The 23,874-nt window shown below is 36.0% G+C and overlaps 1 protein-coding gene across 1 annotated transcript in view; it reads right to left on the bottom strand.

Moving 5' to 3' along the window:
• Window positions 1-23,874, bottom strand: part of STT3B (STT3 oligosaccharyltransferase complex catalytic subunit B) — a 90,266-nt gene that overhangs the window by 36,136 nt on the left and 30,256 nt on the right. Inside the window, exons 2-3 of the mRNA XM_045856962.1 lie at window positions 14,707-14,815; window positions 9,475-9,762 (exon numbers count right to left, since the gene is read on the bottom strand). Coding sequence (XP_045712918.1) covers window positions 9,475-9,762; window positions 14,707-14,815 — 397 coding nt within the window. The remainder of the gene's footprint in view (window positions 1-9,474; window positions 9,763-14,706; window positions 14,816-23,874) is intronic.

Below are 23,874 nucleotides of genomic sequence, written 5' to 3' on the forward strand. Positions count from 1 at the left end.
TTTTAGAAAGATACCATTAACAAAATAAAAAGAAAAACCTCAGACTGTGAGAAAATGTTTGCAAAACACACATCTGATAAAAGCCTTATTTTCAAAATATATAAAAACTCCTTCAGCTCAACAGTAAAACAAACAACCCAACCAAAACACAGGCAAAAGTCTGAACAGATGGAAAATAAGCACATGAAATGATGCTTAATATTAGTCATTAGGGAAACACAAATTACTACCATAAGATACTATTATATACCTACTAGAATGGCTAAAATTAAAAAAATTTTTGAACATACTATGCAAGTAAATGCAACTCCTCATACTCTAGTGGAGGGGATGCCAAATGGCATAGCCACTTTGGAAAACCATTCAGCAGCTTTGTATAAAATTAAAAATGTGCTTATCATGCAAACCAGTAATTCTGCACCCAGGCATTTATCCAAGGGGAATACTAATATATGTCAAAATGAAGAATTATATGCAAATATTTGTAGCTGTTTTACTCACACTGCCAAAAGCTAGGAAAAAAATAACTATATATAGTACATCCACACAACAGAATATTACTGAGCAATAAAAAGTAACAAACTACTAAAACATACAACAACATGGATGACTCTCCAAGTATTACACTAAGTGAAATAAGCCAGACACAAAGGGTTAACCCTTACTGTTTGATTGCACGCATCCTGGAAAAGAAACTCCCAAAGATATACAGGCAGAATTAAATCTCTGGTTGCAAAGAATATGAGTGAAGAAGAGGACTGATTACAAAGGCACAAAGGAAACATTAAAAAAAAACACCCACCGCCTATTATGAGGCAACATGACAAGCACTGCTTCAAGTACTATTTTATCTGTATTAGCACTGCTGTAGGTGAGCAGTAACAATAGAATAACAAACACGCACTCATCATGTTCAGTGTTCTCACAATATTCTATACCTTCACAGGTATCAACTTATTTAAGTTATATCAGATAGATAACTAATATTCCATTTTATAGTTATGAAATACACTTAGGGTAATATAAAACACCCTCAGTGGTACAGCTAGCATTTAAACAAAAAGGAATCAAATCATGGCAGTTTGGCTACCAAGATTGTACTCTTTTTGATTTATTTTTAATCCTCACCCCAGGATATGTTTATTGATTTTAGAGAGAGAGGAAAGGGGTTGGGGAGGAGAGAGAAAAGGAGACAGGTATTGATCAGCTGCCTTCTGTACATGACCTCCTGACTAGGGATCAAACCCCAACTTCTTGGTGTATGGGACGATGCTCCAACCAACTGAGCCACCTGGCCAGGGGGAAAAAATGACATTTCTTGTGAAACACATAAAAAACTAGGTTCTTTACAGTAACAAGTATAATAAGTGATGATAGCATGACAAATTCAAATAATTGAAGCAAAGGACATACAAGCTAAAATTTTAGAGCCAGCCAAGCTCTCAATTATAAGAAGCAAAAGAAAAACAGGTTTAAATATGAAAGAAAACTGGAGGAATATTGTACTCATAAGCCTTTCCCAAGGAGTGTCCTCTGGGAATATCTTCATCCAACTGAGATATACTATGTATAAAAAAGGTATAAATAATATTGGTTTATAAAATATTATGCACTAATATGTTAAATATTTAGTAACATAAAAGTACATAATTAAAGCCATATATCAAAACCCACATCATACTCAATGATAAAAGACTCAACAGCTTTTCCTTTAAAATGTGGAACAAGGCAAGGATGCCCACATTTGCCACTTTTATTCAACATAGTACTTGAAGTTCTAGCCATAGCAGTTAGGCAAGAAATAAATAAATAAATAAAAGGCATCCAAAATTGGAAAGGAAGAAGTAAAATCAACCCTATGTGCCAATAATATAATCTCATATGTAGAAAACCCTAGATTCCATACACATGAAAATTATGAGACTAATAAATGAATTCAGCAAAGCAGCAGGATACAAAGCCAACAAATAAAAAACAGTTGCATTTCTATACACTAACAATGAACAATCTGAAAATTACCAAAAAATTCCAATTGTAATAGCATCAAAAATAATAAAGTACTTATGACTTAACTGTGAGGTAAAAGACTTATAAAAGAGGTACAATGAAAACCATAAAACATTGCTTAAAGAAACTGAAGACAAATAAATGGAAACACATCCCAAGTTCATTCACAGATTGGAAGGCAATATTGTTAGCATGACAACACAGTCATGTGCTGCAATGGCGAGTTTTTTTGGGTGGTGGGGAGCAATAAGACTGCATATATGACAGTGGTTATACTGGAGCTAAAAAATTCCTATCGCTTTGTAATATCAGAGCTGTTTATAGGTCATAACACAATACATTACTCCTGTATTTGTGGTGATACTGGTGTAAACAAATCTACTATTCTGCTAATCATATAAAAGTGTATCACATATTATTATGTACAATATATTATACTTGATAATGATTAGAGACTATTACTGATTTATATATTTACTATAGTATACTTTTTAATTGTTGTTACAGCATACTTTTACGGCTTATAAAAAAAAGTTTGCTGTAAAACAGTATGCTGTGTTACTCAGGCAGCAGCCTCATGCATCTCCTGCTCACACAGTTCCTGACTGCATCATTTTCTCTTGTGCTTGATTTAATCTTGTGTTGTTTTGTGGGGTAACATGCTACACAAATTTGTATCCTAGAACCAACAGACTACACCTTATAGCCTAGGTGTTTAGTGGACTGTACCATCAAGGTTTATGTAAGTGCATACTATGATGCTCAACACAATGACAAAATTGCCTAATGATGCATTCTCAGAACATATTCGAGGACTGTACAACAACAAAAGATGTAACATGTGTACTGGAAATATCAGAAGGAGACCAAAGACAGAGGAACAGAATATTTGAAACAGTAATGATTGAGAATTTCCCCAAATGAATGACAGACACAAAACCATAGATTGAGGAAGCTCAAACACCTAGCAATAAATTCCACAAAGACCCTCACCCCAATTACACCTAGGCTTAACTTTTCCAAACTACAGAAAATCAAAGATAAAGTACTAAAAAAGGCCAGTGGAAAAGACACCCTAACTGCATAGGAACACAGGTAAGGATTACATGACTTCTACTCAGAAACCACACAAGCAAGAGGAGAACAGAGTGAAATAAAGTACTGCAAGGGGAAAAACACACCAACTTAGAATTCTGCACACTGTAAAATTATCTTTCAAAAGTAAAGGAGAAATAAGGAATTGCTCAAACAGAAATTGAGGGAATTTGTTGACAGGTTTGCTTGCAGTAAATGTTAAAAGAAGTTCTTTAACAAGGAAAATAGTATATATCATAAACTTAGATCTATATAAAGAAAAAAGCAAATATGAAACAAGATAAAATTTTTTTCTTAATTGATCTAACATAACAATTGTTGAATACATGTATTCTACTAAGTATTCTACTATGTGTGTTTATGAATACATTTTACATATATCTTCTTATATATATAAAACAATGAATGACAGTAATACTGCAAGGGACAAGAGGAAGGAATTAGACTTATTTTGTTATAAGGTACTCAGACCATCTGTGAAGTGACATAGTGTTAAGTATAACTGCTAAGAAAGGAAAGAAAATGGAGTAATATAAAGGCTCAATTAAAACCACTAAAGTCAGAGAAGAGTGGAGGACAAAAATACAAAGAACAAAGTAACAAATAGAAAAGAGTAACACATATGATAAATATTAATGTAACTATATCAATAATCACTCTGAATGTCAATGTCAGTCTAAGTGTACCACCTAAAACAAACTGCCAGGGAGAATCAAAAGACAAGATCCAACTACATGTTGTCTACAAGAAACCAACTTTAAGTAAAAGGCTACATATAGGTTAAAGTAACTAGATGGCAAAATAAATACCATGTTAACATTTATCAAAAGAAAGCAGAAGTAGCTACATTAATTTCAGACAAAGGAGATTTACAAGAAAAGTTATCAGGGATAAAGAAGGGCATTACAGAGACACACTTTGCCTCCTTGCACAACCAAAAGAAGGACAACAAATAATTTAAAAATAAAAAACCAGAACTGACAGAAAATTGAACTGTACATAAGTCTGACAACCAAGGAGTTAAAGAAGAAACATTCATCCAGACCAGTAGGAAGGGTGGAGAGGACTTGTGTCAAGGTGGCAGCTGGAGGACCTGGGCGGGAGAGGTGGTGGCTGGTAAGCTGGGAGGAACAACTGGGGAGTGAAACAGACCCTGCAACCCAGGGCTCCATCGGGGAAATAAAGCCTCAAATGACGCAAAACTGAAAAACCTGTGGTGGTTGAGGTGGCAGGAGAAACTCCCAGCCTCACAGGAGAGACCCAAAGGGTCCTAGAACATACACAAGCCCACCCACCTGGGAATCAGCACCAGAAGGGCCCAATTTACTTATGGGTAACAGACTGAAAGACAGTGGAAAGCTGAGCAAGTGGCACTGTTCCCTCTCGGACCCCTCCCCTACATACAGCATCACAACGTAGTGAAGTGGGTAGCCTTGCCCTGGCAAATACCTCAGGTTCCACCCTTTATACATAACAGGTGTGCTGAGATAAAAAAAAAATGGCCCAAATAAAAGAACAAATCAACGTCCCAGAAAAAATACAACTAAGTGACAAAGAGATAGCCAACCTATCAGATGCATAGTTCAAAACACAGGTAATCAGGGTGCTCACAGAACCAGTTGAATATGGTCACAAATTAGATGAAAAAATGAAGGCTATGCTAAGTGAAATAAAGGAAAATGTACAGGGAACCAACAGTGACAGGAAGGAAACCGGGACTTAAATCGACGTTATGGACCAGAAGAAAGAAAGAAACATTCAACCAGAACAGAATGAAGAAACAAGATTTCAAAAAAATGAGTAGAGGCTTAGGAACCTCCAGGACATCTTTAAATGTTCCAACATCCAAATCATAGGGGTACAAGGAGTAGAGGAAGAGCAAGAAATTGAAAACTTATTTGAATAAATAATGGAGAACTTCCCTAATCTGGCAAAAGAAATAGACTTCCAGGAAGTCCAGGAAGTTCAGAGTCCCAAAGAAGGTGGACCCAAGGAAGCACATACCAAGGCACATCATAATTACATTACCCAAGAGTAAAGATAAGGAGAGAATCTTAAAAACAGGAAGAGAAAAGGAGACAGGTACCTACAAAAGAGTACCCATAAGACTGTCAGCTGATTTCTCCAAAGAAACCTTGCAGGCAAGAAGGGGCTGGAAAGATGTATCCAGAGTGATGAAAGGCAAGGACCTACAACCAAGATGACTCTATCCAGCAAAGCTGTCATTTAGAATGGAACGACAGACAAAGTGCTTCCCAGACAAGGTAAAGCTAAAGGAATTTATCATCACCAAGCCCTTATTATATGAAATGTTAAAGGGACTTATCTAAGAAAAAGATAAAAAATACAAACAGTAAAATGACAATAAACACAACTTTCAACAACCAACCCCCCCCCCCCAAAAAAACCCAAAAACAAAAATGAACTAAGCACACAACTAGAACAGGAACAGAATCACAGAAATAGAGATCACATGGAGGGTTATCAGCGGGGAGGGGGAAGGACAGGGGAAAAGGTACAAGGAATAAGAAGCATAAATGATAAGTAGAAAATAGACAGGAGGAGGTTAAGAATAGCATAGGAAATGAAGGAGTCAGAGAACTTATATGTATGACCCATGGACATGAGCTAAGGAGGGGGAATGAAGGTGGGGGGGGTACAGGATGGACGGGAACAAAGGGGAGAAAGAAATGGGACAACTGTAGTAGCATAGTCAATAAAATATATATTTTTAAAAAAGGGCATTACATAATGATAAAGGAATTAATAATCCAAGAAGACAATGATTGTTGGAGTGTATGCACCTAATGAAAGAATGTCAAACTACATGAGGAAAAAAATTGATCGAACTGCAAGAAGAAAGATGAATCCACTATCATGATTCAAAACAGTCTCACAGAAAGGGACACCTCCCATTACTTCATCAAAGAACAGCGGTATACACATTCTTCTCAAGCCCACATGGAACAGTCACTAAGATAGATCATATTCTGGGCCATAAAACAGATTTAACTAATTTAAAAGAATGGAAATTATATATTGTATATTCTCAGCCCACAGTGGAATTAAACTAAAAATCAGTAACAGGAAGGTAAATGAAAAACCTCGAAATACATGGAGATTAAACACACACTTCCAAATAACACATGGGTCAAAGAAGAAATCATAAGAAATTTTAAAATATTGCTAACTAAAAAATAAAAACACTTTTCAAAATTTGTGTGATGCGGAGAAAGCAGTGCTTCTAGGAAAATTTACAGCACTGAATGCGTGTACTGATCTAAATCAGTAATCTAAGTCAGTAATACCTTAGGCAGCTAGAAAAAGAAGGGAAATTTGAATTCAAAGTAAGTGGAAAAGTCTCTGCCTTGGGTTGCCTCATCCTTTGCAGCTTTCCTGCCCAGCAGCCTGAAGTAAAAAAAAAAAAAAAGAGCATAGGAAGGGGGGAAACCCAAAATGCTATAAATGTCCTGAAGTAAACCTCTGAAAAAGATTTCACTCTTCACTTGACTCAGAAAATCCCACAAAAATCATACAAATCAAGAAGTTCAAATCTTCATGAAACTGCCCCGGACATCAAGGTTATGCATATTTGAAAAGTCACCAAGCACTTGAAGGATGTCACTTTACAGAAGCAATGTGTGCCATTCTGTCACTAGAATGGTGGAGTTGGTAGATGTGTCCAAGCCAACGAATGAGTCTAGACAGAGGGTTGATGGCCCAAAAAGAATGCTGAATTTTTGTTGCACATGCCTAAAAATGCAGAGAGCCCTATCTGGTGTGGCTCAGTGGACTGAGCACCAGCCTACAAACTGTGAGGTCGCCAGTCTGAATCCCAGCCAGGGCAAATGCCTGGGCTGCGAGCCAGGTCCCCAGTTGAGGGTGGGCAAGAGGCAACAGATTCATGTATCTCTCACACATTGATGGTTCTTACCCTCTCTCCCTTCCCCTCTAAAAGTAAATAATAAAAAAAAAATGCACAGAGTAATAATGCTTAACTTAAGGGTTGAGATGTAGATTCTCTGGTCATTAAATGCATCCAGGTAAAGCTCCCAAGATGTGATGCAGACTTAAAAGAGTTCATGGGCAGATTTACCCATACATGAACTGTGCCTGCCACACTGAGACGATTCTTACCGAAAAAGAGCAGAATGTTCCTGGAACAGAAGAGGAGGTTGCACAGAAAAAAAAGATACCTCAGAAGAAACTGAAGAAACTAAAATTTATGGCCCAGAAGTAAATTCAGCATAGAATAAATGCTAGTAAAAGTAAAAAAAAAACAAAGTAGAAGAAAGAAGTAAGAATTAGAGCAGAAATTAACAAAACTGAAAATAGAAACTAAGTAAGAGAAAAAAAATCAATGAAACCCAAAACTGGTTCTCTCAAAGTCAACTCCTTTGAGAGATCAACAAAATTTGTTAAGTTTCTAACCAGGCTAAGAAAAAAGAAGACATGAATTACTACTATTAGAAAGGAAAGAAGAAACATCACTACAGATCTTATGAACATTTTATTTAAAGAATAAAGGACTACTATAAATAGCTCTATGCCCACAAGTTTGAGAACCTAAATGAAATGAACCAATTCCTGAAAGACAAAATCTTTCAAAAATCATGCAGGACACAGACAATCTGAATAGGCCTGTATCTATTTTAAAAATCAAATCAATTAAAAACTGTCCAAAACAGAAAGCACCAGGCCAAGGAGGGTTCACTGCTGAATTCCACCAAATATTTGAGGGAGACTTTATACCAATTCTCTATAATCTCTTTTAGAAAACAGAAGCAAAGGGAATACTTCGTAACTCATTCTATGAGACCAGCATTATCCTAATCCCCAAACCAAACCAAAGACATTACAAGAAAACAACCGACCACTATCTCTTATGGACACAAATGCAAAAATCCTCAACAAAATATTAGCAAATCAAATTCAACAATGTATATAAGAATTATATACCATAATCAATTTCAATTTATCCCAGGTATAAAAATCTGGTTCAACACTTGCAAATTAATTCACATAATTCATGACATCAGAAGGTCAAAGGAAAAATCTGTATCAATAGGTAAAGAAAAAGAATTTGAAAAAACTCAACATCCATTCATAATAAAATCTCTCAGCAAACAGAGTGGAAATCCCGTTAACTCAATAATAATAATATATACAAGGGGGGACCTAAAAAAACCCCTGGAATTTAGTTATAAAAAATGTGTATTTATTCTGATATGTTTAAACTTCAGTCACCATCAAAATACTCCCCATTTGATTCAACACACCTATCAAGATGGTTTTTTTCACTGCTCAAAACAATTTTTGAACCTGTCGATTTTGATGCCTTTTAATGCTTTTGCCATTTTTTGTGTGTGTTTCACCTCTTCCACGTCAGCAAATATTTCCCTTTGAGGACTTTTTTCATCCAGCAAAAACAAACAAACAAACAAATAAAAAAAGTCACTTAGGGCAAGATCCAGTTAATAGGGAGGGTGGGACACAGGGGGTCATGCCATTTTTGGTCAAAAAGTGCTGAATACTCAGTGCAGTGTGCACAGATGAGCTGGTAAAATACCCATCATGAAATGGGCGAACACATTTCAAAAGAGCCTTCACAAAAAACTCACTGAGGCTGAACACAGCCTATCACAACCCCACCAACTGGAACACTGATACAGATGGGTTCCTAGAACACTCACCCACTGGGGGAAGCCTGTTCTACTAGGGGCCCACCCTCCAGAAGATAATTCTGGTTTTCTTGGGTGCCCCCCATATTAAAAAATCTCTAGCTAACATAGTTAATGATAAGAAGCTTGACGCTTTCCTACAAAGACCAGGAACAAGGCAAGGATGTTCTCTCTCTATCCACTCCTTTTCAACACTGTACTGGAACTACTACCTGATACAAAAAGACAAGAAAAGGAAATAAAAGGTACATAGCAAAACACTGCTAATTTTGCAAACAGAATAAAAAATCCCAAGACATGGAACCACATTTCAACCTCCTTAGTATTTCTGACCCTTCTTCCCCCACACAAAAAGAAACAAACAAAATCAATGGTTTATTTTTTGATACCCTCTTTTTTGGAGCTATGACTTATACGAAGTAAAGGATATAAATCATCATCTGTAAAGTGGACATACAGAATTGTCAAAATGTTTTATATATACTCATATCATAAATATGTAAAATATGTATATATAAGAGAGAACAGTACCTGACACTTGTAAATGTTAATCATTATTAAATTTATTATGAATAGTAGAGAGACCTCTGTATGCAACTATAACTGATAAAAGACAAATATATACAACCTACAGCATTTCAGCAGATAGTTCATGGGTATTAATAGTAGCAAAAAATTAAATGTTACTCACCCATAAGTAGTATGTGAACTGAAGTGCAAAAATAGCAATGCCTTCGTTATCAAAGGATCCAGCTACTGAACGAGAAATGTAACCTGGTACAATAGCAATAAAACAAGCAGCTAACAGTCCTGCTCCTTGGTTCCAAAGTTCTCTGGTAAGCAGGAAAGTAGATATAGATGTAAGGCCGCTAAAAGTTGGTGCAAGGAACACACATACATCTCTTATGTGAACTGTTATGTTCAATGTATTTAAAATCCAATGGATAAGGCCAGCAGTTATCATCAACCCTGGGTAAACCTAGGTAAAAAAAATAAAAAGGATAATTTTAACATATAAAATGAGGTAGCTAAAAACACTAACATAAACTCTTTTCTTTATTATTACATACTATGTATAGTAAGTTTGAGAGTAAGAACTCAAAACAGTTTGCCTTTCTCACACAATATAAAATTAAATGTTCTTTTATATTAGACACAAAGGAAAAGCTCATATATGAAGAGAAACATTTAAATAAAAAAATCAGAATGATTATTAACACTGAAAATGTTTTTCGATAGACAACTGTGGGTAATTTTCTTATTAATCCAACTATTTTTCCACCATAAAATAGGGTCCTAGTCTAAATTACCCTTAAATTTTGCCCTTGTGTGTGAATAAAGGAATGAGAAAAGAAGAGAAGGTGAAGTTATCTGCAATGTTATTTAAGTGGTATCTATAAATGATTCCTCCTTTCAAAGCCAAGTTTTGGAAAGTAAACAATTCTCGCTAGGAAATGAAGGACTAGTCAGTCTGTGAATTCAAAGATAGTACTTTGGGACTCTGAGAAGATTGAACATTTATATCACTTAAAGTAACAATTGTAATCCTTGTTCTTACTCTGAAAGAGGATAATAAAACATTAAGAGGGTCCTCCCTGGCTCATGTGGCTCAGTGGATTGAGTGTGGGCCTATGAACCAATGGGTCACCAGTTCGATTCCCAGTCAGGACCTGGGTTGTGAGCCAGGTCCCCAGTAGGGGGGTGCTCAAGAGGCAACCATACATTGATTTTTCTTTCTGTCTCCCTCCCTTCCCTTCTCTAAAATAACAATAAAATAAAAAACCAAACAAACACTAAGAGGATCCAAAGTAAAGTAAACAGGACATTTCTGAGCTATTCATCAGTGATTAAAACATGTATTTACATTTCCATCCTTAGCTAAATCCTAAAAGATTTTTTCTCTATCACTAAAGCCATGAAGAATGTCATAAATTTCGTAGCTATATTATTTAATACTGCAAATTCCCCAATGTATTTAACCTACTCCCTTGCTTTTTCTCCATCACTTATCACCATTCCACATACTACTTATTTTACTTATTTCAATTACTGTCTACTAACTAAACACCCTCACTGGAATGTAACTCCAGAATAGCAGAAAAAATTTCCCCAGTACCCAAAACAATGACTGGCACAAAATGAATGCTCAATACCTACTGAATGCACAGAAGGAGAATGGAATAAAGGAAGAGGGGGAAAAGGTGTAGCAATCATCATCATTCTTAAAAATTAAAATTTTGTTTCATTTCACATACAACACCAGGTCCCAGAGTATGATTTTGTCAGCCATATTCAATGACAATTAAAATGAATTTTAAATACCTCTGAAGATAAGTTAATATATCCATGATAATATGGCAGACTGAGCTGACAACAAAATATAGCCAAAACACAGAGAAGTACTGAATGAAAATACAAACAAAAAACCCTACCCAAACAACAACAAAGACCCCATTCCACTGCAACAGGATAAAAACTTTATACTACTCTAACCACAGAAAAAAACTAAAGTCTATATAAAGCAACCCATAATGACCTTAAGTAAATGTTAAACCCCGCTGGTTACTCTAACCTGATTTTCCCTCTTGAAACCAGAGCATGCATGTTAGAAGTTGGTTTAGCATACTTTAGGGAGACCTGCAGTTTCAGTTCCTGTGTGAACCTAAAGATGCCCCAGGAATTTAGCTGACAAAAAAACCAGATGGCCAACTCAAGGATGCTGACCATAAACATCCTGCAAGTCCTATGTGTAATCTTACGCTAACTAGGTAACCAGCTGACCAGTAAAATAACCTTCTGGTTACTTTTCCCTAGGTAAGGAAACAGGATATATGCCTTAAAACTGTGGAAGAAAAGGGGCCACACAATAAACCTGACAAGCTCAGGGAAGCTTATATGGGCAGCCTTACAAACTCACAGACCCTTTTAGAGTAACCATATAGGATGGTCTGAAATTAAAAACTTTCTAACTAAAAGAAGGTTATGGCAGGTAGTCATGTCTTAAGCTGGTATTTTTCCCTAGCAAAGGTCAATCTTCATCTTAGCAGAGCCTGTCTGTTTTGCGTTGTGTGTGTGTGTGTGTGTTTTTTTTTTGGCATTTATGAAAACATGTCTTTGAAATGTCAAATTTCCTTTTTCTGGATCCCTCAAAGCACAACCACTGCAACAGAAGGAGACCACAAATTCCCTCACTGTTATTGTTATTATGTTAATTGACTGTTAACTATCCTGTACTCACCTGTATAAAAGTAAGTGTCTATCATTTTACTTTTCATCCAATCCCAGAAGCATCCCCTCCCACCCCCTGCCACTTTGCTGCCTCCTAAATCTATCAACAATGGATTTCATGTAACCTACCAAGGCCTCCTTCTTTAGATTGAAATGTATAAAATAAGGTGCAAAACTGCCATTCTCTGGACCAGTTTCCCAACTTGAGGTTTTGCTTCCCAGCAATTGTCAGTTTGGCTTAAATAAACTCATAAAAATTCTCACAGGTTTTGACGTTTTTTACTTTGACAAAACAAAGGACAGTTAGTCATGCCTGCCATAAATTGCTAACAGATTTTTTCGAACATGTTGCAGAAACCCGTGGTTGTGGATCATGCCTGGGCCTGGGTGGCTTGAACACAAGACTCAGGCTACATTAAAGATCTGTATGAGGGCCAGAAAGAACACTGCCTGCATACCCACAGTCGCCTTCCCGATTCCTTTGTTCTGCTTTCCCTCCCCTCCTGATAAAAACCCTTGCCTGCATGGAGATGTTAAGAAGATGGGCTTTGGGACAAGAGTCCCCCATCATCTCAGGGGGCTGGCATTTGAATAAACCACTTTCCTCCTCACCAACACCTGGCTCATTGAGTTTGTCTTTCATTGTGGCAGGCAGCCATTGAAATCTGCATTCAGCTACACAACAAAAAAGGCACATTTAAACTAAAAAGAGAGGGAATCCTTCAGAAGTCAAAGAGCAAGTTCCAAGTAGGTACTGATGCTATGGGAGTCCCCACCTCCTCCAAAAAAGGGGGAAAAAGACACTTGGGTCTGATACATACAGGACTGGAAATTGGGAGATAATCACTCAACACAGGTATCAGAGAAAAGGCCTAACTCCCAGCACAAAGACAAGGCCTATTTATGAAACTAGACTAGATAAATTCTTCCCATTCATTAAGGGAAGCAGTAAGAAAGTTTTGCCTAACATCCAAAGCATTGAATAGAAACAAACGAGAAATATGAAACTCATTCGTTACATGTGTGGATGCTGGTTCCACCTCTGTAACAACTTCAGGTATAAGAAAAAGAAACCTTAAGCTAACATATATATGACCTCTAAAAACTATCCTCAAAAAAGCTGAAACTCCAAAGGGCTTCAGCAAAGGCAAAAGAGAGATTATAGCAATGGTACCAAATATGGGGACACCAAGAATCTCAGAAAACAAGCCTCCAGGGAGGATGAATTCAAGATACAAAGTTGGACACAAACTAGAGTCATCAAATACTAATACATCAAGATCAGTATTGTGATAAGATTAGCAACCCAAAATGCAGATAACAGCCATCTACCAAATCTCTTACCATTCAGGATCTTTGTTATTTGCCCTGGAGACCATCATGACTACATACCTTGTATCTTTATTTCTATTTACATCAAGGATAAGATAATGTCTCAAATTAGAAACTTACTATCACAGAAAACATATGCTTTCCAAACACTGTGTGAACGTTTATAAAATCTACCAAATCCTATGCCACAAATCAAATTTCAATAAATTCCAAAGTAATAAAAATACAGGACTTTTCTCTAAACAAAATGCATTTGAACGGTAAATCAAAACAAGGTAACAAGGAAATTCTTTTATTCTTAAAGTTAAATACAATTCTAATAACCCATGAATCAAAAGAAATTATAATGGAAACTGAAATACATCTTGACTTGAAGAATGACAATGAAAATACTACATATCAAACTTAAATAACGTAGCTAAAACATTGAGTAATAGAAATTTTATATCTTTAACAATACATTAATAACAAAAAAAGTCTGGAAATTATTGAGCAAATTATATCAGGAACTCAGAAAGAAATAGAATAAACTGAGGTGGAAGAAAATAAAATTAGCCCTGGCTGGCGTAGCTCAGTGGATTGAGCTCGGGCTGTGAACCAAAGTGTCGCAGGTTTGATTCCCAGCCAGGGTATATGCCTGGGTTGCAGGCCACAGCCCCCAGCAACCGCACATTGATGTGTCTGTCTCTCTGTCTCTCTGTCTCTCCCTCCCTCCCTTCCCTCCCTAAAAAAGACATTTAGGAGGAAAGATCCTTTCTTTAAAAAGAAAAAGAAAATTAATACAACAGAAGACAAATATTTAATAGTGATAATCAACAAAGTCAACAGAATCTAATAAAACTGATAAATTTCTGACAAAAAATGATCAAGAAAAAACAGTATTAGACATATATGTCTCCCCAACAGGTATCTTATATCTTTCACTTTCTCTTTAATACTCTCCTTACATCCCAAATACTAAAAATAATACCCCTTAAATCCTCTTCTGAATGTAATCATCGCCCATGAACTATATGACCAATACTCAATTACCTGAGTGACTTAGGACAGATTTGGGACAAAAACACCCAAATAACCTGAAAGATACACAGTAATGAGAGATCCCCTCATAGCCTTCAGCATTTTGTCAGAAAAAGTGGTAATATGAGGTAACCCCAAGACAGGTATGTGTGGGGAAAGTTGGGGGGGCGGGGGTGAAGGTAGTGTCAAGAAAAGATATTTAGAAAATTAAATATTGAATAATCAGCCACAGAAAAGTGTGTAACAAAACAAAGTTATAAAGAATCATCTTAAAAGTTTATGGTTTACTCAAAAAACTGTAAAATTTTATGAGAAGAACATAAATAACTGCAAATATACTTACAGTACCACCTACTATTCTTCCTAGTGGATACCATGCTCTCTCATCAAACCAATTTAAAAATTCATAGAACCCATGAGACGCAAGATGATGTGTTGATCTATAGTTAAACCTAGAGAAAACAAGAAAAAAAAAAGAAATGTTATAAAACTGCTTACTAGAAACAGCTCTTTCTAATGTTATACTTTAAATATATCTGTCTTTAATATTTAACACTATGGCTACATAAATATCTTTTATAGCAATTTTCTTTAAACCTGAATAACAAATTATTTTCCAAGAAATAGACTCATTCCTCTAATATAATTAAAAGCAAAGTACTCCCTACCCCAATGACTACAAACCTAGTTATGCTCAATACCTACAAAACTACTAATGCTTGAATTATCATTTGGCCATTGCTTGGGGCACAAATGGTAGACAGCTGCATTTGAATTTAAAAAACTGGGTGAAAGTACATAAACTTCACCAAAAGGTCAAAGAAGTCAATGGCTCTCAAAAGATTAAGAAGCACTGGCAGAAGATAACATCAAAATGAAAGGAGCACATTTGATAGTCAACTCTGATCCTACAACCCTAAAAATTACAGGCTGAAGACTGTATCACAATAGCATTAAAGCCATAAGAATAAACTGTAACAGTACTGTGTACCAGTGATGGAAGACAAGACAAATGGGAAGAAATGAAATTGAAGAAACCACAGCTCAAACTGCAAGAAGAAGGAAACTGCAAATCATGTTTCATTTAAAGCAGCTATGGGGGACAGGAAAGAATCCTTCAGAAATCCTCAGAGTAACGGCATCACCAGCCCAGCAGGTGGATCCCCTTCCTCTACCACTGCCAAGCAAGGAAATGGGCACCAGAAGTATCTGCACTACATGTTGCCAAGTGAGTCAAAAAACAGAACAATGATGGAAAGAAAGATGAATAGGAAATCCACACATCCAATATCAGTGTGATATATCCTTCCCAGCAGCAAGTCATCATGACTCTCCTTCCCACAATCACTAGATGTAAACATTGTTGCATTTCTAGAAAGACTTGGTCAAATGCAAAACAAAAACCAAAAAACCCAGTATACACTAAAAAGAAACAACAACAACAAAAAAAAACACTTGAGAAAAGTGAGCAACATAACAGCTAAGCAGCCAAATCAACTAATGGAATAAAACTAATACCATATGAAACAGAAATAAGAGTACTGTCCGAGGGCTAAGATAATCCACAGTGGTCTAAAGAGGAAGTAACCTACAGGTTAAGAGTAGAGGTGTCAGAGTCATATTGCCTGGGTTTGAATATCTTAGTTCTACACTTTACTAGCTTTGTGACCTTGGTTGGGCAAATGACTTATGTTCTCTGTGCTCTAGTCTCTTCATCTGTAAAAGAGGGATAACAATCATACCTATGTCATAAAGTAGTTATGATGAGTAAACAATAAGTTTCTAAAGCATTTGATGGCTACTGCTACTGTTATAAAATGAAACATATGATAAAAACCCCATATATTTTCCAGTGGCAAAAATGGTCATCAAGATAAAACGAAAGATAGGTTAAATAGTAAAATGTTAAAAAATGAAAAGCAAATAAGAACAAGATAGAGTATTTTGAGAAGTGATGTCAGCAAGATGGCAAAATTGGAGTCAGCAGTCTTTATCACACCCACAAAAAGCAAAAACACACGAGAACCAGACAGCTGTCAATGAAGGAAAATGTCCCTGGGAAGACTGAAGAGAACATTTAATACGTTATAGCAGCACAATAAAGCAAAAAATGGAGAATTGCCATGCAGAAATGTTTGCTAGGGAAATAGGCTCATCTGAGAGATCTGGAGACAGGTAAAAACAGAGAAGAGAGGAGGCCATCAGTATCAGCCATATGGTAGGTGCCATTGTAGCCCCCAATGGCTTTTGCTGTGGAGGTCCCTAGGCAGGCTTTGCCACTGAGGACCTAACAATCCCCACGACAGCCACAGATTCCCTACAGCTTTCACAAAGGAGAACTCCACAGTGTTCATTGGCTCACCCCTGTGTTCAGTGCAGTACAGCCAAGACATGGAAACAACCTAAGTGTCCGCTGGTAAATGAGTAAAGAAAATGCAGTATATACACATGTGTGTGCACACACATATATAGGACTATTACTCTACCATAAAAAAGGAGGAAATCCTGCCATTTGTGACAACAAGGATGAACCTTGAAGGCATTATGCTAAGTGAAATAAGTCAGAGAATGACAAATATTATATATGTGGACTGTTAAAAAAACAAACAGAAAAACCCCTCAGACATAGAGGACAGATTGGTGGTTGCCAGAGGTGGAGAGGGCAAAGGGTAGGCAGTGGGCAAAATGGGCAAAGGGGATCAAAAGATACAAACTTCCAATTATAAAATAATTAAGTCCTGGGATTATAATGTACAGCATGGTGACTACAGTCAAAAACACTGTATTGTATATCTGAAAGTTGCTAAGAGATCTTAAAAGTTCTCATCACAAGAAAAAATAATTTATAACTAGGTGTGATAATGGATGTTAACCAACTTTTGATAATCACTTTGCAATATATCCATCTGTTAAATCATTATGCTGTGTACCTAAAACTAATAATACATTGTTATATGTTAATTACATCTCAATAACAAAAAAGAACCCAGGAAAAAGAAGTTTATGACTGGGGAGAAATCCAACCCAAAACAAATATGAAAGGCATTTGGATTGGCCACACAACTACTCTCTTCCATTACAGTAAACCAGCAATTTTCCACCAGTGTTCCACAAGAAATTTTTAAAATGTGCAACACCTAACTATACAGTGAGAGGCACTGACCTCTTTTTCCTTAGATTGTCAAATAAAGTATGACATAGTCAACACAACAATAACCATCGGTGTCAATGAACCAAAATTATATCTATTTTGCCAGACAGACAAAAAATATGTATTTTTTGTTGTGCAGAATTTTAGTACTATACTTCTGCAGTGTATAGTGCAGAGTTTTTGCCCAAAATTTTGAGGAAAAAATAAGGATGCATATTCTCTATGGGTAACACTAATTCCGTGCGTGTGTATACACACACACACACACACACACACACACGTAAATTGGACAAGCTAAAATTGAAGTCTGCTTTTGTATACACAATTGCTTGACTTTAATGAAGAGGGAACAGAAGACAAAATTTTAAGTCAGTGTTACTACTCATTACTAGTGTGCCAAAAATGAGAATTAATTAAACATTAGTTGAGCCTCTTGAATAAAGTGTCACAAACTAGGATAACTTCCACTGATACAAAAATCCCTAAGATATTATATTGTTAGGTGAATTAGAGGTTCCAGCATGATGTTTTCAAAGCCCAAATTGAAGTGGAGTGGGGAGGGAAGGATACACACACACACACACACACACACACACATTTTTAATTCTTTTATTTATGCTTATGCATTAAAAGTGTAACTCTAGAAAGCAATAATGATATCTGTATGCAAAATTAAACTCTGGAATACGGTAATCAGTTTTGTTTCTAAATATAAATAAATAACAAAGAATTGAAACGAAAGATTTTTCCCCTGGAAGTTTGGGCCAAAAACATGGGCGCGCATTATACATGGATTGCATTATACATGGCAAAATACGGTAATTAGTTTGTATGCCATGAAATGAAAAAGGTTGAAAATCACTGTGGCGAACAACTAAAATAGGAATATTCTGTATCTATCAATCTTTAATTGTACCTTCTTTCTGAGCAACTTTAGCATGTTTTTTCTCAGCTCTTTGTTCCATCTACATCAAAACCACCATAGCAATGCATTTTACTCTGCCTTCTTCATGCAGTCCTCTAAAACCTGAACTTCATTCTTGAAGAAGCCTCCTGTAATATTTCATCCTTCCCTCCCCACTCCACTTTAATTTGGGCTTTGAAAACATGTTGGAACCTCTAGTTCACCCACAACATAGTATCTTAGGGATTTTGTATCAATGGAAGTTATCCTAGTTTGTGACACTTGTATTCAAGAGGCTCAACTAATGTTTAGTTAATTCTCATTTTTGGCACACTAGTAATGAGTAGTAACACTGACTTAAAATTTTGTCTTGTTTCCTCTTCATTAAAGTCGAGCAATTGTGTACACAAAAGCAGACTTCAATTTTAGCTTGTCTAATTTACATGTTTAAAAAACACTTAAACAGCTAAAACAAAATGGACCATAAACTGATACCTGCTTAAGTTGGGTAATCTATATATGGAGGTTCATTATAGTATTAGCTCTACTTTTGTGTATGTTTGAAATTGTCCATGATATTTTCCTTTACCGTGTATAGGTAGTTTATATATACAAAGTCTGTCTGGAAAACGTCCAGCCACTGTATGCACATGCTTGAACAATGACAACTTCACTGTACTAGTCAGTGGGGTCAGTAGATGCCAAGTGAGCATGTGCACTGTGTGGCCATGGCATTCAAAATGACTGAGTGAGTAGAGCAAGAAATCTGTATCAAATTTTGCATTAAGCTTGAACATTCCTCTACAGAAACTATTCAGATGATTTAGAGGCTTTCTGAGACAATGCAGTAAGTGCAGCACAAATAAAAGTGTGGCACTAAAGCTTCAAAGGTAGTTGAGAATCCATTGAAAGTGATCCACGTTCTGGAAGGCATGAAACAAGCAGAACACCTGAGAATGTTGAATGTGTACAGACTGCAATCAACAAAGATCAGTGACTGACAGTGTGAAAACTAGAAGCTGATCTAGGGATTCCAAAAACTACTGTGTCTGAGATTTTGACACAGGATCTTGGCATGAAATGCATTGTGGCAATATTTGTTCTGCAGCGTTTGCTACCAGAGCATAAGGAACATTATATTGCAGTTGCTAATGACTTGATTCAAACTGCTACCAATGAACCAGATTTCCTCAAGAAGGTCATAACCAGGGATGAATCGTGGGTCTATGGCTATAATCCCGAAATGAAGACTCAGTAGCCCCAAAGGAGATAGCTGCCTGGTTCTCCACACCTAAAGAACGTACAGCAAAGTCACAGTAAGATCAAAACCATGTTAACCGTGTTTTTGATTGGGAAGGTGTTGTCCATCATGAGTACATCTCTCCAAGCCGATTAATAAGGAGTACTACACCTCAACGTTCTTTGTCGGTTGAGAGATGCAATACAATGAAAACAGCCACAGCTAGGGGCAACTGGTAATCAGCAGCTTCATCACAAAAAGCATGCTAATGCATCACATCTCATGCAGAGTTTTTTTTGTGAAACATCAAATCAACCAGGTGACTCAGCCTACTAGAGTCCAGATTTGGTGCCCTGTGACTTCTGGCTTTTCCCAAAACTAAAACTACCTTTGAAAGGGAAGAGATTTCAGACTGTTGATGAGATTCAGGAAAATATGAGGGGGCCGCTGATGGCGATGCCAACAAAAGATTTTGCTGAGTGTTTTGAACAGTGAAAAAGATGCTGGGAGAAATATGTGAGGTCCCAAAATGTGTACTTTGAAAGGGACTGAAGTGCCATTGTCCTATGTGCAATGTTTCTTGTATCTTGTATGTTCTTCAATAAGTCTCTATTTTTTAATAGTGCGTGGCTGGATACTTTCTGGACAGGGCCCATCTGTACACATATATAATTGTAATAAAATTTAAATATACACACACATATATGACTTACATAATTATACACACTACTAACCTAATATTTATGTAAATTTCATTATGGAAAATTTCACTCACACATGCATTCTCATACATGTAAGTTACAGTTTCCCCCCAAATAAAACTAGGTAAACTGAGAAATGATGCATTAAAGGTTAGAAGTCACCAATAAAACTATGATAAAAGAGAAAGACAAGTGATAAAATTACAGCTATCTTAAAATAGTCTAAGAACATTATTAGGTTTTATAGATGTCTCTTATTAATAGAGCAACTTTCAGTATTTTTACTTTACTAAAACTGTTTGAAACAAGTGTGACAAAGAGGTAATTATTAAATACAGATAGTAGATACGAGGTTGACTGTGGTCTCCTTTACTTTGACTTTTTCATAATAGCTTTAAAAAAATGAATGTCTCCCTGCAATTCTCTTGACCCAATCCCTAGAGCTGCAATTCCAATAATGTGGATAGAATGACTTAAGACACACAAAATAATTTTCATATGAATGTTTTTCATTTCTGAAAGGAGCATAAAATATGAAAAGCAAACTGACTGGTTAAAGACACATGGAGAAACTGGGGATGAAAGTAAAATTTCATTTTTTTAATTTCATAAAGGAAGAAAAATAGCCATATTACAAATTAAAAGATGTCTTGGAGACCCACCTTTTTTCTGTAACATATATTAACAAGACCTAAAGTGTCATTTGGCTAGTCAAAGACACTACATTTTTAACTGCCTTTCTCTGTAAAGAACTTGTTTCTGCCAGCCATACGCCTTAAAAAAAAAAATCCTTGTAAATGCCATAGCTTGTATCTTCTTCATCCCAACAAACACTTCAAAAGCTAAAAAAAGTTTATATGCTTGATTTAGGAAGAAGAGACTACCTCTTAAAGAAGATAAGATTAAATGATAGAATCCCATTTATTTAAAAAAAAACGGTTATATTTCCTGGGTTCTAGTATCAACATATAACTAAACTGCACTGTTTCCTCAGAAAAAGAAAAAAAGTAACAACATATTTGCAAAGCATGGTTGCCTTTGCTGTTTTACATCTATGAGTCTTGTTGGAGACTTAGCCACTTGATACATTTGGTTTAGATTTGTTATTTCATCTTACATTATACTGAAACACCTAATGTACATTCAAGGCAACAATGGAATATCATGACTATGTACTGACGCAAAATATCACAACATACCCTTGATCTTAAAGGTTAAAAAAATAATTATGCCTCAGCCCTAAAATTAACCTGCTCCTTTTCTATCTTCGAGAGAAATCTTTAAGGTAGGAAACGGTTTTCTATGTTTAACTAACGTTTCCAGTTCTCTATAAGTATATGGCACTGGCCCTGGCCAGGTAGCTCAGTTAACTAGCGTTATCCGGATACATCAAGGTTGCAGGTTTGATGCCAGGTCAGGGCGCATACAAGAATATACCAATGAATGCATCAGTAAGTGGAACACAAATTGATGTTTCTTTTTCTCTCCCTCCCTCCCTCTCTCTAAAATTAAAAAAAAAAAAAAAAAAGGGCACTGTACTGAAAAAAAAAAATTAGAAAATGTCTAAAAATAAATTAAGTGGAAGAAACAGTACACTCTTAGCCTTAATGCTATGACCAACCTGAAAGCACTTAAGATCCCTGTGACTAGATGCCCAGTCCCTAACAGGCCACAGACATATACTGGTCCATGGACTGGGGACTGGAGACCCCTGATTTACACCATTACTTCATTGGCCAGTACACTAGTGAAATGGCCCCACCCATGTGCTCAGAAAAGAGGAAACGATATTGATTAACAGCACTAATGGCTACCATATATACAGGGTGGGGCAAAAATAGATTTACAGTTGTGAGTACACAAAACACAGTTTATTATTGTATCATTAATTATTGATTATTTTCCATATGAACAACTGTAAACCTACTTTTGCCCCAAACTATATATTGTGCTGTTATGTAGATGAAGCAAAATTAGTTTGTATAATACAATCCTATTTAGGCCAAAAATTTAAAAGGTCATGTGTGCATGTATATTTACATAAATATTTCAAAGGCTGTGTCTCCTTTAAAAAAATCCTACTGGGGTAACAATACTTATAACTGACCCAACAGATTTGTAAAAAAAGGCTATAACAAGAGACAAGGAAGGACACTATATAATGATTAAGGGAGCAATCCAACAAGAGGATATGACCCTTGTAAACACTTATGCACCCAAAATAGGAGCACCTAAATATGTAAAGCAAATCCTGATGGACATACAAGGAGAGACTGACAGTAAGACGGGCATAGTAAGAGATTTAAACACCCCCTTGACATCAATGGATAGATCTTCCAGAGAGAAAACACAAACAAATGGTGGCCTTAAATGACACCAGATCAGAAGGATTTTAATTTATTATCTTCGGAGCATTTTACCCCAAAGCAGCAGAACATACATTCTTTTCAAGTGCACATGGAACATGTTTTAGAATCAACCACATGTTAGGACACAAAACTTAATAAATTTAAGATTGAAATCATATTAAACATCTTTCCTAACCATAATGGTATGAAACTAGGAATCAATCATAAGAAAAAAACTGAAAACACATAAAGACATGGAGGCTAAATAACATGTTACTGAACAATGAATGGGTTAACAATGAGCTCAAAGAAGGGAGTAAAAAATACCTTGAAACAAATGAAAACAAGAAAGAACACAACCCAAAATCTACGACACAGTGAAAGCAATCCTAAATGGGAAATCCACAGCATTACAGACCTATCTGAAGAAACAAGAAAAACTGAAATAAACAAATCTAACTTTACACTTAAAAAAACTTGAAAATGAACAAACAAAACCCAAAGTGAGTATAAGAAGGAAATAATAAAGATCAGAGCAGAAATAAATGAAATAGTCTAAAAAACACAATACAAAAGATCAATGAAACCAAGAACTGGTTCTTTGAAAAGACAAACAAGATCGCCAAACCTTTAACCAGACTCACCAAGAAAAAAAGAGAGAGGACCCAAATAAATAAAATCAGAAATGAAAGAAGAGAAATTTTAAAAACTGTAAGAAATTATTATTAACTATATGCTAACAAATTGGATAATCTGGAAGAAATGGACAAATTCCTAGAAAAATACAATCTCCTAAAACTGAATCAGAAAGAATCAGAGAATCTGAATAGACAGGTTACAAGTAGTAAAACTGAAGCAGTAATCAAACGAAAAACTCCCAACAAAAGTCCTAGACCTGATGGCTTCACAGGTGAATTTTACCAAATACTCAAAGAAGAACTAATACCTATCCTTCTCAAACTATTCCAAAAAATTCAAGAGACGGAAGATTCCCACACTCATTTTACAAGGCCAGCACTATTAGCCTAATTACAAAACCAGATAAAGACACCACAAGGAAAAAAAATTATAGGCCAATATCCCTGATGAACAGAGATGCTAAAATCCTCAACAAAATATTTAAAAACCAGGTCCAGAAATACATTAAAAAGATCATACATGATGATG

This window comes from Phyllostomus hastatus, unplaced genomic scaffold (genome assembly GCF_019186645.2).
Source record: "Phyllostomus hastatus isolate PE091 unplaced genomic scaffold, TTU_PhHast_1.1 phas_scaffold_129, whole genome shotgun sequence".
NCBI lineage: Eukaryota > Metazoa > Chordata > Mammalia > Chiroptera > Phyllostomidae > Phyllostomus > Phyllostomus hastatus.